The sequence below is a fragment of the Geotrypetes seraphini genome, chromosome 9 (genome assembly GCF_902459505.1).
Source record: "Geotrypetes seraphini chromosome 9, aGeoSer1.1, whole genome shotgun sequence".
Classification (NCBI taxonomy): Eukaryota; Metazoa; Chordata; class Amphibia; order Gymnophiona; family Dermophiidae; genus Geotrypetes; species Geotrypetes seraphini.
The window spans coordinates 116,985,667-117,003,753 of NC_047092.1; the positions used below are offsets into that span (position 1 = coordinate 116,985,667).

The 18,087-nt window shown below is 42.9% G+C and overlaps 1 protein-coding gene across 1 annotated transcript in view; it reads right to left on the reverse strand.

The window, feature by feature from the left end:
- The window catches only part of SNED1 (sushi, nidogen and EGF like domains 1), a 1,138,259-nt gene that overhangs the window by 432,343 nt on the left and 687,829 nt on the right, over positions 1 to 18,087 (reverse strand). The window contains exon 17 of the mRNA XM_033958723.1: positions 2,578 to 2,691. Coding sequence (XP_033814614.1) covers positions 2,578 to 2,691 — 114 coding nt within the window. The remainder of the gene's footprint in view (positions 1 to 2,577; positions 2,692 to 18,087) is intronic.

Consider the following 18,087-nt stretch of genomic DNA (forward strand, 5'->3'; position numbering starts at 1 on the left):
GGATGGCCACTAGGATGGTCTCGGGGCTCAAGGATCTCTCATACAAAGAGAGGCTGAACAAACTGCGGCTCTACTCTCTCGAGGAACGTAGGGAGAAGGGATACATGATTGAGACATTTAAATACATCACCGGACGTATCGAGGTGGAAGAAGATATTTTCATTCTCCAAGGACCCTCAGCCACAAGAGGGCATCCGCTTAAACTCAGGGGCGGGAAATTTCATGGGGACACCAGAAAGTATTTCTTCACCGAAAGAGTGGTTGATCATTGGAACAAACTTCCAATACAGGAAATCGAGGCCAACAGTGTGCCAGATTTTAAAGGTAAATGGGATGCCCATGTGGGATCCTTAAGAGGGTGGAGTTAAGGATGGGAGGGATCTCCAGGAGAGCAGGAGAGGGATCTCCAGGAGAGTTAAGGAGAGGGATCTCCAGGAGAGCAGACTCAGGGGGGGTGGGTCTGTGGAGTGGGCAGACTTGATGGGCTATGGCCTTTATCTGCCGTCATTTTTCTATGTTTCTATGTTTCACATGAATTTAACTCACCTTGAACCACTGTTTGTTTGGGTTTTTTTACGATGGCGTAAGGCTAAGAACATAAGCAGTGCCTCCGCCGGGTCAGACCATAGGTCCATCCTGCCCAGCAATCCGCTCCCGCGGCAGCCCAACAGGTCACGACCTGTCCGAATCACCAGAAGGGGCCCCCTTGCCACCTTGGTTTCTCATTGAAGTCCTATCTTCCCATCGAAGTCCTAACCCTCCGGTCTTGCACATGCATGACCTGGTTGGGTTTCTATACTTATTACCTGGTTAGCTTTCTATACTTGTGTTACATCCCAGCACCTCTCTCAGTATCCCACGATCCCTTTATCCCTCAGGAATCCGTCCAATCCCTGTTTGAATCCCTGTACCGTACTCTGCCTGATCACTTCCTCCAGTAGCGCATTCCAAGTGTCCACGACCCTTTGGGTGAAAAAAAACTTCCTTGCATTTGTTTTGAACCTATCTAACTTCAGTTTCTCCGAATGCCCTGTTGTCCCCTTCAGTCTGAAGAATCTGTCCCTATCCACCCTCTCTATGCCCCTCATGATCTTGAAGGTCTCTATCATATCTCCCCTGAGCCTCCTTTTTTCTAGAGAGAAGAGCCCCAGCCTATCCAACCTCTCGGCGTATGGGCAGTGTTCTTACCAGTTTCGTTGCTCTCCTTTGGACTCTCTCAAGTACCGCCATGTCCTTCTTGAGGTGCGGTGACCAATACTGAACGCAGTATTCCAGATGTGGACGCACCATCGCTCGATACAATGGCAAGATGACTTCCCGCGTTCTGGTTGTTATGCCACTCTTTATGATGCCCAGCATCCTGTTGGCTTTTTTCGAGGCTGCTGCGCACTGTGCAGATGGCTTCAGTGATGCATCCACCAGCACACCCAAGTCTCTCTCAAGTCTGCTGTCTCCCAACAATGCCCCCCCCCCAATTTGTAGTTGAACAAGATTGTGTGTTGTGGTGCATCCTGTCATCTTTTGTCAAATTTGTTTTGTTCGTTTGTTTTCTTTTATTGTTTTGCCCTACTTTTGCTATTTTGTGTTATTTATTCTTCTAGGTTTAATTTTGTTTTGATTGATCCTTTTTTATGTCTTTGGTTAATCCACCCGGAATGACCGTGAATGACTTTTAATGGCAGAATTTTTCAAATTTTTGAGCCTGCTTCAATGCTTTCTAACTCTGCCTATGGTGGGCTTGTGCAGTGCAGTGTGCCAGGAGTGCCTTTTGAATACTGCCACTTTTTTTTCCTGGTGCTGTCTTTGGCTGGTGCCTAGTTGATGTTCCCCAGCCCACTGGCGATGGGGATTGCTGCTTGGTCGCCAGGGCCCGCCTGGGTGTTGTATGCTCTTGGTTGCCTCCTTCATCTCCCCAGTGGTGCATTTTGGTCGGCGAGGCTTGATGTGTGCCTTTTGTAGTCCTGTGCCGGAAGATCGCGCCTCTTCGGCTGTCGGTGCCTGATGGGAGCTGCGGAGCAATTCAGTGGGTAGAGGCTCCTTCGTGACAGCTCAGCTGGGCGGTGAGGATGGCGCATCTTGGAGAACACTGAGCTGGGTTCTCCTGTGGCCTGCCTTCCCTCCTCTCTACTTGGCGGACTTGCACTTGTTTCAGCTTTGGGAGGTACTTGCCTTTGGATGCCTTGGACCCCTCCTGCCTCTGTGAACTTTTGCTTTTGGCGATGAAGGCGGCTTTTCTTCAGTGATCTCCTGTTCTTGAACCTGGGCAGTGGCGCCTTCATTTTCAATTTCTCCAGTTTATTTTTCTTTTCTTCTCTTACATTTGTTTTGATTATTATTTATTTATATTTCATATTTACAGTTGTAGTTAAGACTAATTTGACTTCTTTTTAATTTGTTCTATAAGTTGCAAGTTATTGATTTTATAGATTTGTTTTATGATCCTGTAGCATGTTATTGACTCTGTAGTGTGCATATCTCTCAAAACCTTGTGTATGTATCCTATGTGAGCTAAATCCAAATAAAGAAAAAAAAAGCAAAGCTGGAAATAAGCACCATTCACATGAAAAGAACCTCTACCTGTTTCACAGTGAATTCCGACAAAACCATCAGTGCAGTGACAAACAAAGGATCCCAGAAGATCTTCACAGCTCCCTCCATTTTTACAAGGGTCTGACTGACATTCATTGATCTCTGTCCAAAATGAAAATATATAGTTATATATTAGCAGATGCATATCCTTGACCAAAGAAATCTCTCTTTTTCCTGTTAAATTGAATATCTGGAATAGATTAGATGCTGGGTCTAATTTTCATAAGATGAGCAGTTATGCACTGCGCTAACATACCGTATGTGGTACTGAGCTACTGCATTGAACTCATGTTGATAAGCAATGGCAGCAACCTTAGTGGCTACATGCAAGGAAAAATCCATGTAAGAGGGAATTTAGATGCTGAGAAACTGAGGAAGGGATTGTGTTAACACTCAGGAACAAGCCTCTTCATTATTTTTTTCATGAACAGAAAGGACTTGCAACTCTTAGCTTTCATTATATTAGCATCACAAATCCAGCCATGCTGTAATACTTTCTAAAAATCCAGGGATGGTTTGTTCATATGATGTAACCACGCATGAGCCTACCCTACATGATTAAATTCCTCTGAATATGTTATGTGCAATCTTATATCCCACTAAATGCTTGCAAATCAGAGTTCTTGGCAGATTACAAGCAGCATATTGCTACATAGAATTATACACATTTACTCTTCAGCTTTTTTGGGGGTCTTTCAACCGATTGTTAGATTTTATGGCTTGTTTTGTATTGACCGCAACAAATTAGAACACCTAACCACTTGACTGGCTGAAAACAGACTGCTACTCAAGCTTGACAAATCCAAACTACTACTCTTCTGTAAGAATCTAAATATGTTACTTATTTCCCTAATCATTCTATGCTCCACCATTGGCCCCTTATAAATACCACTAGAATTCTAGGGGTCATTCTTGACTCCAACCTATCACTCACACCCCAAATTTCTTACATCATCCAAAGATCTTTTTAACTTCAGCTCATCCACTCTATATGTAATCTTTAGGAACCATCTGCCTTAAATGTTCTGGTTCATTCTTTAGTCGTTAGCTCCCTTGAATACCGTAACTCACTCCACAAAGGCATTAAAACATAAGATCAAAGACATCTCAAGATTATACAAAACACAGCCATAAAGCTCATCACTAATCATCGCAGATTTACTCCTGTGACCCCTAATTTCTCTTTCATCTCCTACAATGACAGTTATGCAGGATAATTAGACACAGATATCTTACCTTTTGTCTTATCCCACCTTACTAGTCTATAGGCTAGATTCACTAAGCAAACTGATCATGTACCGATCGGTTTACGACCCCTTTGCGACCCAATTTTCCTCCGACCCAATTCACTAACCTCTCCTCCCATCCGTGCATGCAAATGAGGGGAAACAGCATGCAAAGTAGGAAGGACGTGATTCACTAAACATTTTTCTGGCACACCGACTGGCTGGCCGATCCAAAAACAAGTGACTAGTGAGGACCAGTCACTTGGGCAAAAACCCTACTCTCAGACCCGATTCTCCCGCATTCGGTCCGCCCTGCTTAGTCCCGATTGTCCTGCCTTTGTGCTGCCCTGCTTAGCCCTGACTTTCCTGCCTTTGCAGCCTACTTCTCCTGTTCTGCCTTCCTTCCCTGCAGTGTGAGCCCATGGTTTTAACCCGCTTTAAACTTGCGTGTTAAAACCACGGGCTCACAAGTAAAAAAGTAAAGTTAAAAAAAGTAAAAATAAAAAAGCACGGACAACAAACGCATGCACAAACCATCTACAAGCAAAGAAGATGGTCTGCGCATGCGTCAGGATTGCTAAGTAGCAATCCGTGCGGTCAGTGGGGGGCGTTCCTTCAATTGCCCCCGTTTGAATATTTTCCCATCGTGAATTGGTCAGCCCTGCACAGATTGGACAAGGATCAGTCATGATTGGGCAGGTAAGTGAATCTAGCCCTATGAATTAATGGAGTTCCTCTCCTTCTCCCCCCCTCATGTCTGAATCTACACAAATTCTCCCCTCTCCCTTTTTAATCAAGATTGTAAGCCACTTAGATGTACACTCTGATATGTGGGATAACAAATCCTAATAAGTTTGGAAACTTGGTGTGTGTGTGTGAATCGAGCAATCATGCTTGAAAACTGTGATATTACTCTGTCTACTGTTGTTTTTTCCAGTTCCAACCAAGAGGGGGCACTCCATGCAGTAGAATGTGTGCATGTTTAGATATATTCTTTTTGAAACGCTGCTGAATGGGAAATACATTTTCAGGATGAGGCTGGCAGTGGGACCAAAGCACAATCATGATGTGAATGGTCACTGCTGGAGGACAGACTGAGGAAGTGCCATGGGACTGGAGAGAATGCTGGGAGGTGGGTTAGAGACAGACAATAGGAACATTAGGAAGGGCTAAAGAGAAACATGGCAATTCTGGCAGTGAAAGTGGCCTGGGCAGATAAGGTATATGTGTTGTTGAGACAGTGGACAGAGTGCTGTAATACTTTTAAAACCAATAGGAGGAACTATTTTTTCACTCAGAGAATAGTTAAGCTCTAGATTAGAATGGGTTGCCAGAGGATGTGGTAAGAGCGGTTAATGTAGCTAGTTTTAAAAAAAGGTTCAGACAAGTTCCTAGAGCAGTGTCTCTCAAACTTTCTCAAGCCAGGGCACACAAAAGGTAGAAGCCATGGCTTGAGGCACCCAGAAGTGCATGGATGTTGCCGTGATGACATCATGTTTCTCCTTTGCTTAGAAAGCTTCATTGGCTTCCTGTTCACTACAGAACCCAATTTAAATGCACAAGCATAATTTTCAAATTTCTTTATGGAATATTCGATTCTTGGATTCCTCTATGTTGGAATGCATATAGATCCCGCAATGTGAGGAGCACACAGAAGTACAAACTATCGTTTCCCTCTCTTAAGGGAATTAAATCAGCTGGGAAACTGTCCGTCCTATACTTTCAAGCTGGTAGAGATTTGAAATGGACTACCGAGTTCCATCACAACGATAGGCCAACTACATTTGTTTCAGAAAACCTTAAAAACCTAGTTATTTTCACAATATTTAAACAGTTTACATGCAGAATCTACTTATCATTAACAATAGCGAATGACACGGGGAAAAAATTTGTCCCCGTCCCCACGACCACTATCCCTGTCACCACCCCGTCCCAGCGACCACTGTCTCCACCCCATCCCCATCCCCGCAAACACTGTCCCCGCCCCATTCCCGCAGCATCCATACAAGCCTCAGTACTGCAATATTTAGCTTATTCCTTCCTTATAAATCAAAGTTCTGGCTGATGAACTAGAGAAAGAGATGTTCAGCTGGCAGGGCTTTGTTTTATAAATTTTTATCAACACAACTAATATACTACTTTATCCTAAAGCAAAAAATAAACAACAAAAGGAAATAAATAGAATTTGTTTTTCTACCTTTGTTGTCTGGTTTCTGCTTTCCTCATCCAATTCCTTCCATCCACTGTCTGTCTTCTCTTAGCGTCTTCCATTTGCTCTATTACTGACCCTCTCCCTTCACTCCCCCTCCACCCCAATTGGTCTGGCACCCATCTTCTTCCCTTCGCTGCTCCCATAGTCTGGCATCTCTGTCTTCTTCCCTTCCAGCGTCTTATCCCCACTCTCTGTTCCCCATTTCCCTTCAGCATCTTCTCCCCACTCTGTCTTCCCCAATCCCCATTTCCCTTCAGTGTCTTCTACCCACTCTGTCATCCCCATTTACTTTCAGCGTCTTCTCCCCACCATCACCCTTCCCTCTCGCCACCTCACTGCCCTTCAGCACTCCTCGTGCGGCCCAAAAATCTTCCTCCTTCCCCCTTACCTTTGTGGCACGTTAGTAAAGTGACTTGCTGAAGTCGGCCGAGCCTGCATGCAGTCGCTTGTGTGTGGGCGGAAGCTTCTCCTCTAACGCAACCGGAAGTTGCATCAGAGGAGAAGCTTCCACCCACACACATGCAACTGCGGGCAGGCTCGGCTGGCTTCAACAAATTACTTTACTAATGCACCGCAAATGTAAGGGGGAGAGAGGGAGATAGATTCCATAGGTAGGAAGGAGGGATCGGTGCGATCGGTGACCGTGCATGTTCCTTCCCTTAACTGTGGGAACAAGGCCATTCACCGCTCCATGGGGTGGTGGAAGGCCTTGTCCCCGAGCCCGCAGTGAGCACTTTTCCCTTCCTCACTGTTTCACCGGGTTACCCACGGCTAGCCGTGGGTAACAGCCACCGTGTCATTCTCTAGTTAACAATGCAAGATCTATCTTTATGACAGTTCTAATTCAAATTCTAGTATTTCAAATTCTTCTTATTTTGTATATTCTGGTCTCCTGACTATTTGTAAGCCTAGTTGAGCTCTGATGAGAAATGACTCGGTATATAAATCGAAGACTAGATTAGATTAGATTAGAATGTGCGGTGCAACCAAAAAAGCAAACAGGATGCTAGGAATTATTAAAAAAGAGATGGTTAACAAGACTAAGAATGTTGTAATGCCTCTGTATCACTCCATGGTGCGACCTCATCTGGAGTATTGCGTTCAATTCTGGTCTCCTTATCTCAAGAAAGATATAGCGGCACTAGAAAAAGTTCAAAGAGCAACCAAGATGATAAAGTGGATGGAACTCCTCTCGTATGAGGAAAGACTAAAAAGGTTAGGGCTCTTCAGCTTGGAAAAGAGATGGCTGAGGGGAGATATGATTGAAGTCTACAAAATCCTGAGTGGAGTAGAATGGGTACAAGTGGAACAATTTTTTACTGTCAAAAATTACAGGACTATGGGACACTCGATGAAGTTACAGGGAAATACTTTTAAAATCAATAGGAGAAAATATTTTTTCATTCAAAGAATAGTTAAGCTCTGGAATGCATTGCCAGAGGTTGTGGTAAGAGTAGATAGCGTAGCTGGTTTTAAGAAAAGTTTGGACAATTTCCTGGAGGAAAAGTCCATAGTCTGTTATTGAGAAAGACATGGGAGAAGCTACTGCTTGCCCTGAATCGGTAGTATGGAATGTTGCTACTCCTTGGGTTTTGGCCAGGTATTGGTGACCTGGATTGACCATCGTGAGAACGGGCTACTGGGCTTGATGGACTATTGGTAAAGCTATTCTTATGTTCTTATGCGCCAGTAACTCCCTCTTCAAAATTGGCACCACTTGAGCCTAGCATTAGTTCTACTGATTTTATAAATGAAGCCTAAAGTTAGATACCTAGATTGGTGCACCTAACAGATCTAGGCGCCTAACTTAATTTTCTTAATTGGCTCAATTGGAACAGATAATTGAAAGCACCATTAAAACACAATTAGAAATTCATTTAAAAAATTAATAGCCTTCACCGAGGCACCAACCAGGTATGGTTTGTCGTACACACACTCATTTAGGCCAAGAAAACTCTGGCCTAAATGACTGTGCGCCTAAGCTTTCAACACCTACTGGCACCTAAGACTACTTAGGTATTGCTAAGCGCGATTCTATAAATGGTGCCTAGCGGATGATTGACAGTTGCACTTAGTGGTGTCTAAGAATTAGGCGCTGTTTTTTGAATCAGGCCCTAACTGCTCTCACACTGTCCAATTAGTACTGGGATGGTCTGTGGGAAGAGCCACAGTCAGTTAGCAACAATATTCAGACTGCTAACCAGTCAAATAAATGGCTAGCCACTGAGCTACCAGGCAGTGGCCTAAATATTGGCCAGAGCCCAGTTAACTTCCAAGTAGTGGCATCAGGTTTTGTGATGCTCTATCTCCTGCTCCCACAATCTCAATCCCCCCTTCTTCCCTTTCCCGTAGACATGAGAGCCCTGCCCGAACAACCCCCAATACCATATTTCTGATGGTCTATGAGCACCCACTTACCCACTTGCTCCTACCCATCTTGGCACTGGTCACAAAATGGCCACTGCAACCGTACTGTACATACATACAATGTCTTTAAAGAAGTGGACAAACTATTTGGCCAGACAAACTATTTGGGTGGTCCTCCTGGGCACAAAGTAGGTAAGCACACAATTTGCTTCTTGCGCCCTGACCCCAACAAATAATAAATGCTTGAGCTAGTGGTGATCTCCAAGCCCCACCAGCTGAAGATGGCTTCTGATGACCTGAACAAGTCACTCCCTTACTTACTGCAGCTGGCAGCACTGTCCATTCACTGCTGTCATGTCGCCTCCCCTCTCCTGCACATGCTCAGGTTTCATGAATGCAAGGGGATGGAGGGGAGGGAGGAGTTCAGCGTGTGGATAGTCAGCTGCAATGGGTAAGGGAGTGACTTGTTCTGGCTGCCGGAGGGAACTCTTCAGTTGGCAGTGCTTAAGGATCCCCGCCAGCCATAACAAAGGTGCTAGAATATTTATGTGGGCCTGAGGAAAAGTGGGCAGGCCACTGCTAAGTGTTTCTTTGCATAGAATATGCAGCACACCTTATCGCTTTTCTTCAGCAATGACTTCCTTCTTGCCACCCTCAGGTAGGTCATCTTTGTAAACTAAGTTTGAACATTTTTCCTTGTCTCTTTTAGAGACTTTTGTAAATCTTTTAAGGCAATCTTAGGCCTCATAGTGACTCTCCTGAGCAGTTTCTTTAACACATGGCTACTGACTTTGGAGTCAGTATCTTGTTGGGGGCTAAAGTGTTTCCATTTTGAGGCTGGACTGATAGTGTTCCCAAAGGATATTCAAACATATTGAAATTTTCTTACAGTGTTCTAATTGTATCTTTGAATAACTTTATCCTGGAGTTCTTTCAGTAGCTCTGTGTTTATATTTAACCCTTTGCTTCAAATTCATTTCATACAACAAAAATCACTAGATTCTTTATAGAGGACTATTTAAATTCAGTTTGAGTGTGATTGGATAAAGGTCCCTATTTAATATATTGTGGACCTTGTTAAAACAATTTTTGGGTTTGTTATAAAGACATGTCTTTTTGTTTTCTTGTTCTTAATTAGTTTTTGAACAGTTTTTACAATTGTTCTCACACATCAAAAGTACAGTCTACGCTGTATAGATTAGTAACCTCAACTCTTTAATGTATTTTGAATTGTATTTTTTGACAGCAGAATGTGAAAAATGTACAAGGTTGTGAAGACTTGCAAAGCACTGTAAATGTCCTTGAGAGGCCCAGTCAGATCATTGATCTCAATCCAACTGAAAAACTGTGGAAAATATTTTGAATTTCTAAATGTCATAAATGACTGTTTCATGGAGCAGCTGATCCAGGAACCAATGAAAGGGAGAACTATTTTAGACCTAGTTGTCATTGATTGCAGCACATAGGGATGGGAAAGGCTCTCTTCAACAGTGATCATAATGAAATCAAATTTAGTCATCTATAATTCCTGGAGGGGATACTATGCTAAATAGACAGAAAGAAACTAAAAGGAGAAGTTACTAATGTTAAACATTTGTTTTAGGCATGAAGATAGATTAAAAATACCATGTTAACAGCTAAAATGTATTCTACACATTAAAATCATTGAAGGAAGATTATATGCTGGCCAGCAGCATTAAATAGTACTATACGAGAGGCTTTTATAGCCAACAAGGGGGAAAATCTTTCAAGTAAGTGTAAGAGAGAGACAGAGAGAGAAAGAGTGTGTGTGTGTTGTATCTAACATGGAAGGGAGAGGGGCTAAATGGAAAAAAAACATTCTGTTTTGAAAAGAATAATTAAATGAAACAAAGTGTGATTAATTTATCTGGCAATTAGAAGAGTAAATCTATACAGTATGCGTTAACATATGTGTCAATTAAGGGGCCTTTAGCACTAATGAGCGATTAATGCATAAGAGAAGGCCTACTGAATAACACTTGAATGTGTTTTGTGGCAATTTCCCTATTGTCCTGTATGAAGCACATGGTACTATTTTTTTAAATGTATTTTTGGAGAGGGGCATGTCATAGGCGGAGAGCAAGTGTTCCTGTGCTAACTGGCTAACATGTTATGATTAAACGTGTTATGATTAGTGCATGCTAGCTGGATAACACAGATTTAACATGGGGGTACTTATCACCTCCTAAATAGGAGGTGATAAGTACTCCTGCATTAACCCTAGGTAGGTCATGTGTATGCTAATGGCTACATTAGCTCATGACCTGCATAAAAAATTTTTTTTAATAAAAACATAGAAACATGATGGCAGATAAAGGCCAAATGGCCCATCTAGTCTGCCCATCCGCAGTAACCATTATCTATTTTTCTCCAAGAGGTCCCACGTGCCTATCCCAGGCCCTTTTGAATTCAGACACCGCTTCTGGGAGACTGTTCCATGCTTCTACCACCATTCCTGTAAAAAAGTATTTCCTTAGATTATTCTTGAGCCTATCACCTCTTAACTTCATCCTATGCCCTCTCATTGCAGAGTTTCCTTTCAAATGAAAGAGACTCAGCTCATGTGCATTTACATAACGTACATAAGAACATAAGACTTGCCTCTGTCGGGTCAGACCGGAGGTCCATCGTGCCCGGCAGTCCTCTCACGCTGCGGCCCCTCAGGTCCAGGACCTGATAGTGCTCCTACCCTAAAACTCACATACACTTTTCGATTTTGTCCTGTAGAGTAACCTTCTATCTATACCCTGCAATCCCCTTCGCTTCCAGGAAGTCATCCAGTCCCTTTTTAAAACCCAGTATTGTACTCTGTCCTATTACCTCCTTTGGAAGCGCGTTCCAGGTGTCCACCACCCTCTGAGTGAAGAAAAACTTCCTTGCATTCGTTTTGAATCCGTCCCCTCTCAGTTTTTCTGAGTGACCTCTTGTTTTTGCTGTCCCTGCTAGTCTGAAGAATCTGTCCCTCTCCACCCTCTCTATGCCTCTCATGATTTTATATGTCTGTATCATGTCTCCTCTCAGTCTCCGCTTTTCCAGGGTAAAGAGCCCCAGTTTGTCTAATCTTTCGGCATATGAAAGGTTCTCCATTCCTTTTATCATCCTAGTTGCTCTCCTCTGAACCCTCTCAAGTATCGCCATGTCTTTTTTAAGGTACGGTGACCAGTATTGGACACAGTATTCCAGATGTGGTCGCACCATTGCTCGATACAACGTAGGTATTTAAACGTCTCTATCATATCTCCCCTCTCCCGCCTTTCCTCCAAAGTATACAGATTGAGATCTTTAAGTCTGTCCTCATACACCTTATGATGAAGACCACATACCATTTTAGTAGCCTTCCTCTACACCAGTGATCTCAAACTTCAGGCCCGGGGGGGGGGGGGGGGCATATACGACCCGCCTATTTTGAAGCCCTTGGTATGTTTATCATAATCACAAAAGTAAAATAAAACAGTTTCTCGATCATATGTCTCTTTATAACTATAACTATAAAGAGTTTTACCTGAATGCAAAATTATAATTTCTTTAATAAGACATTAACTATTTTTTTTTCTACAAATCCAAAATGTGGCCCTTCAAAGGGTTTGATTTTGAGACCACTGCTCTGGACCGACTCCATCCTTTTTATATCTTTTTGAAGGTGTGGTCTCCAGAACTGTACACAATATTCTAAATGAGGTTTCAAGTCTTATAAAGGAGCATAAGTACCTCCTTTTTCCTTCTGGTAATACCTCTCCCTATGCAACCTAGCATCCTTCTAGCTTTTGCCGTCACCTTTTCAACCTGTTTGGCCACTTTAAGATCATCACATACAATCACACCTAAGTCCCGCTCTTCTGTTGTGCACATAAGTTCTTCTTGCTGTGCAAGGCGGACATTGCTGTGCAAGGCTGCCCTGTGAACTTCTAAAAGCTAAGTTACTCAGCATTTCATATTCTGCTCTTTTGACTGGTTTTCAGCATTATATCTGCTTAATTTCTCTTCTCCTCCCTGTTTCTTACTAAAAAAAAAATATAAAAAAGCACAAAAAAATAAATCCTTCTCTTTCCTCTGTTAAATCTTATTTCCTCTTCCTGCATTTTTGTTTAAAATACTGTGTTTTAGGTGGTATAGAGCCTATATTTCTGGTGCCTGTGGCTCAGGGTGACTAAAGTAGGGAAAATCCTGTTATAAATCCTGTGTTTTAGGGTAGCACTGATAGAACCTGCAGTTTTGTTTAAAATACTGTGTTTTAGGTGGTATAGAGCCTATATTTCTGGTGCCTGTGGCTCAGGGTGACTAAAGTAGGGAAAATCCTGTTATAAATCCTGTGTTTTAGGGTAGCACTGATAGAACCTGCAGTTTTGTTTAAAATACTGTGTTTTAGGTGGTATAGAGCCTATATTTCTGCCTTACTAGTAGTCTTACTTATAGTCCCACCAACCCCAGGGACCACTATTCATATATAGAGACCCATATAATCAGGACTACTCAAATCAAGTCACTTCACAACCAATCAAGATGACCTTTATTCTATGCAATCACTGTGGTGCTTTAATTCCAAGACATACTATTTGGAGGCTTAAGGCTTGCCCCATCTATCTTCAACTTGCCAGGATTAAGGAGGAGCTCTGCAAACTTAAACAGGAATTGAATACAATTAAAGCAGCTTCCATCACTCCACAAAATCATACCAACTTACCACCTCTACCTCAAAGAATAAAACAGCCCAGGAATAAATGGGTCACAGTAGGCTCAGGAAGACTGCGACATGTAACACAGAAACATCCACCTTCACTAATATTACCTCTACAGAATTCCTTCGCTCCACTAGTGCACTGCGATACTCAGGAAAACAGAAGGGAGGTGGGACTGGAACCAATGAAGGTAACTCAAGAGAACAAGCGCACCCTAAGTACAAATAAAAAAGCCAAAAACAGAAAACTATTACTGTTGGGGGTTTCCATCATCAGAGGCATTAACCTTGGAACACAAGACGAGGAGACCAAAATAGTGAAATGTCTTCCAGGATCCTCAGCTACCAGGAGTTCCAGGCAAATACTGACTATAATTAAGGAAGAAACTAAGGATTTTAACACTGATGTTGTTATCCATCTGGGAACAAATGACCTGGCCAACAACTCCACACTTGCAGCACAGAAAGCTTTTCGGGAGCTTGGTGAGGGCGTGAAACCTTTTTGTAAAGACTTTAGCTTTTTCTGAAATACTGCCTGCATATGGAAAAGGAGAGCAAAGAGTGAAAAACACAGAGGACTTTAATAGATGGCTCAGAGCCTGGTGTCATCAAGAAGGCTTCAGGTACATAGGAGGATGGGGAAATATGGAAGGACAAGAAGCTATATTGCACTGATGGGCTACATATTACTACAGCAGGAAAAAGAAACCTTGCAGAGAAATTTAGACAATTTTTTCTAGGCATTTAAACTAGAAGGTGGGGGTGGTGTATGTACGAAGGACAATTATAGAGACCACCCCCGGCAAAAGAAAAGATGTGATAGTAGTAAAGGCTGCAACATAAGCAATATCAGCAACTCATTTCTTAGTATTGCAACGGAAAGTGAAACGACACAAAAATCCATACGAAAAAGGAGATTATCGCTGTTTTATGATTTTGTGGAGTGATTTTGTGGAAAGCGATGACCACAAATGCTCGCAGTCTAAGCAACAAAATTCATGATCTGCAAGCCCTGATATTAGAGGCAGATCTAGATATTGTTGCTATAAAGGTGGAGGAGTAGCTCTCTATGTAAAGATCAATATCCAAGCGACCGAAATGCAAGGGACCTGGGGAGAGGAAGAAGCGATATGGATTGCTCTGAAAAGAGAAGATAGAACTTCTATCTACGTGGGTGTAGTCTACAGACCTCCGACTCAATCGCAGCAAATTGATAAGGATCTGATTGTGGATATCTAAAAGTTTGGAAGGAAAGAGGAGGTTCTGCTGTTGGGAGATTTCAACCTGCCGGATGCGGACTGGAATGTTCCGTCTGCGGAATCGGAAAGAAGTAGGGAGATTGTGGATGCCTTTCAAGAGGCTCTGCTCAGACAAATGGTGATGGAACCCACAAGGGAAAAAGCGATATTGGATCTGGTCCTCACAAATGGAGAGAGTATCTCTAATGTTCGAGTGGGTGCTCACCTGGGTAGTAGCGATCATCAAACGGTTTGGTTTGATATAACGGCTAAAGTGGAGAGCGGCCGCACGATACTTAAAGTCCTAGATTTCAAACGTACGGACTTTAATGCAATGGGAAAGTACCTGAAGAAAGAGCTGTTAGGATGAGAGGACATAAGAGAAGTGGAAAGACAGTGGTCTAAGCTGAAAGGAGCGATAAAAATGGCTACGGACCTTTATGTGAAGAAAATCAATAAAAACAAGAGAAAAAGGAAGCCGATATGGTTCTCCAACCTAGTGGCTGAGAAAATAAAGGCGAAAGAGTTGGCGTTCATGAAATATAAAAAAACCCAAGAAGAGGAGAGCAGAAAGGACTAAAGGGTGAAACTGAAAGAAGCCAAGAGAGAGATACGTTTGGCGAAAGCACAGGCGGAAGAACAAATGGCTAAAAATGTAAAAAAGGGAGATAAAAATTTTTTCTGATATATTAGTGAAAGGAGGAAGATAAAAAATGGAATTGCTAGGCTAAAAGATGCTGGGAACAAATATGTGGAGAGTGATGAGGAGAAAGCAAATGTGCTAAACAAATACTTCTGTTCTGTGTTCACAGAAGAAAATCCTGGAGAAGGACCGAGATTGTCTGGCAAAGTTACACGAGAAAATGGAGTAGATTCTGCGCCATTCACGGAGGAGGGTGTTTATGAGCAACTTGAAAAACTGAAGGTGGACAAAGCGATGGGACCAGACGGGATCCATCCCAGGATACTAAGGGAGCTCAGAGAGGTTCTGGCAAGTCCTATTAAAGACTTGTTCAACAAATCTCTGGAGACGGGAGTGATTCCTGGGGATTGGAGGAGAGCGGATGTGGTCCCTATTCATAAAAGTGGTCACAGGGATGAAGCAGGAAACTACAGGCCGGTGAGCCTCACTTCAGTTGTTGGAAAAATAATGGAAGTGTTACTGAAAGAAAGGATAGTGTATTTCCTTGAATCTAATGGGTTACAGGATCCGAGGCAACATGGCTTTACAAAAGGTAAATCGTGCCAAACGAACCTGATTGAATTTTTTGATTGGGTGACCAGAGAGCTGGATCGAGGACATATGCTAGATGTAATTTACTTGGATTTCAGCAAAGCCTTTGATACAGTTCCTCATAGGAGGCTGTTGAACAAACTTGAAGGACTGAAGTTAGGACCCAAAGTGGTGAACTGGGTCAGAAACTGGCTGTCGGACAGAAGCCAGAGGGTGGTGGTTAATGGAAGTCGCTCGAAGGAAGGAAAGGTGACTAGTGGAGTCCCTCAGGGTTCGGTGCTGGGGCCAATCCTGTTCAATATGTATGTAAGTGACATTGCTGAAGGGTTAGAAGGAAAAGTGTGCCTTTTTGCAGATGATACCAAGATTTGTAACAGAGTAGACACCGAAGAGGGAGTGGAGAATATGAAAAAGGATCTGCAAAAGTTAGAGGAATGGTCTAATGCCTGGCAACTAAAATTCAATGCAAAGAAATGCAGAGTAATGCATTTGGGGATTAATAATAGGAAGAAACCGAATATGCTGGGAGGAGAGAAGCTGATATGCACGGACGGGGAGAGGGACCTTGGGGTGATAGTGTCCGAAGATCTAAAGGCGAAAAAACAGTGTGCCAAGGCAGTGGCTGCTGCCAGAAGGATTCTGGGCTGTATAAAGAGAGGCGTAGTCAGTAGAAGGAAGAAGGTGTTGATGCCCCTGTACAGGTCATTGGTGAGGCCCCACTTGGAGTATTGTGTTCAGTTTTGGAGACCGTATCTGGCGAAAGACGTAAGAAGACTTGAGGCGGTCCAGAGGAGGGCGACGAAAATGATAGGAGGCTTGCGCCAGAAGACGTATGAGGAGAGACTGGAAGCCCTGAATATGTATACCCTAGAGGAAAGGAGAGACAGGGGAGATATGATTCAGACGTTCAAATACTTAAAGAGTATTAACGTAGAACAAAATCTTTTCCAGAGAAAGGAAAATGGTAAAACCAGAGGACATAATTTGAGGTTGAGGGGTGGTAGATTCAGGGGCAATGTTAGGAAATTCTACTTTACGGAGAGGGTGGTGGATGCCTGGAATGCGCTCCCGAGAGAGGTGGTGGAGAGTAAAACTGTGACTGAGTTCAAAGTAGCGTGGGATGAACACAGAAGATTTAGAATCAGAAAATAATATTAAATATTGAACTAGGCCAGTTACTGGGCAGACTTGCACGGTCTGTGTCTGTGTATGGCCGTTTGGTGGAGGATGGGCAGGGGAGGGCTTCAATGGCTAGGAGGGTGTAGATGGGCTGGAGTAAGTCTTAACAGAGATTTCGGCAGTTGGAACCCAAGCATAGTACCGGGTAAAGCTTTGGATTCTTGCCCAGAAATAGCTAAGAAGAAAAAAAAAAAAAAAATTTAAATTGAATCAGGTTGGGCAGACTGGATGGACCATTTGGGTCTTTATCTGCCTTCATCTACTATGTTACTATGTTACTATGTTCACCCCCTAAACTGTACTGTTCCCTTGGGTTTTTGTAGCTCAAATGCATGAACTTGCATTTCTTAGCATTAAATTTTAGCTGCCAAATTTCAGACCATTCTTCAAGCTTCGCCAGGTCTTTCTTCATGTTATTCTACATCATGCTGTGTAAAATTGGGACGTAGCTCACAGGAAAATCTCATAGTCACATGCGCTAAGCCCAGATTTCAGTGCATTTTAGTAAAACGGTCTCTTTGTGCATAAACCTTTAGAATAGTTTTTACATGCATATATGTACTAAGTACATGCGTAAATGCCAAAATTCAACCTAAGTTCTATTCTACAAATATGTGCATATCTTACATAGCACATATTTTATAGAGAGGCCTACTCATATGCAGAGTCTGGGTGGAGCATGGACAGGATTCACATGCATGTAACTTGAGCTTAGGTGCACAATACATACTTATGGTAGCTCTAAGGCTGCTGTATGTGCTTGTTCCAAGCTTATAGGCATTTAGCATTCTGTAAAGAAAAGTAGGCACCTGCACTCCTTCACAGAATAGATTTCTACCAGGTGTCCAGTTATAGAATTGCCTCCTATGTTTCACAATAAAATTTTAAAAAGGAAAGGATAAGAAAAAAAATACACATGAAATACGAGTAAGCTCTGCAGGGATAAGGTTGCAGATAGATTGTTATTCTCTCTCTCTCTCTGGTTTTAATCCTTTTTAACAGTATAGTAGATTTAGTATTGTTATTCTGTTGAAACCCTTATTGTTTGTGTTTTAGACAAATCTCTTGCCATTTCAGCTCCCAGATTCCCATCTTGTAGTCTGAGGGGCATCTGAGCCAATCAAGGCCTTAGGCCCCCTACTCGGTGCATCCTTGGATACAGAGGGAGGAGCCAATCAAGGTCTGAGCCAATGAAGGCCTTAGGCCCCATCCCATGCAACCCAGGATGCACTGGGAAGGGGAAGGTCTGTCATTGTGGAGCGGAGAGCCTGCAAGCAGGAAGGACTGGGCATTCCCCTTGCTGTCTTCTTCATATACAGGTATGGGGGTGGTTTGGGAAGGTGGGG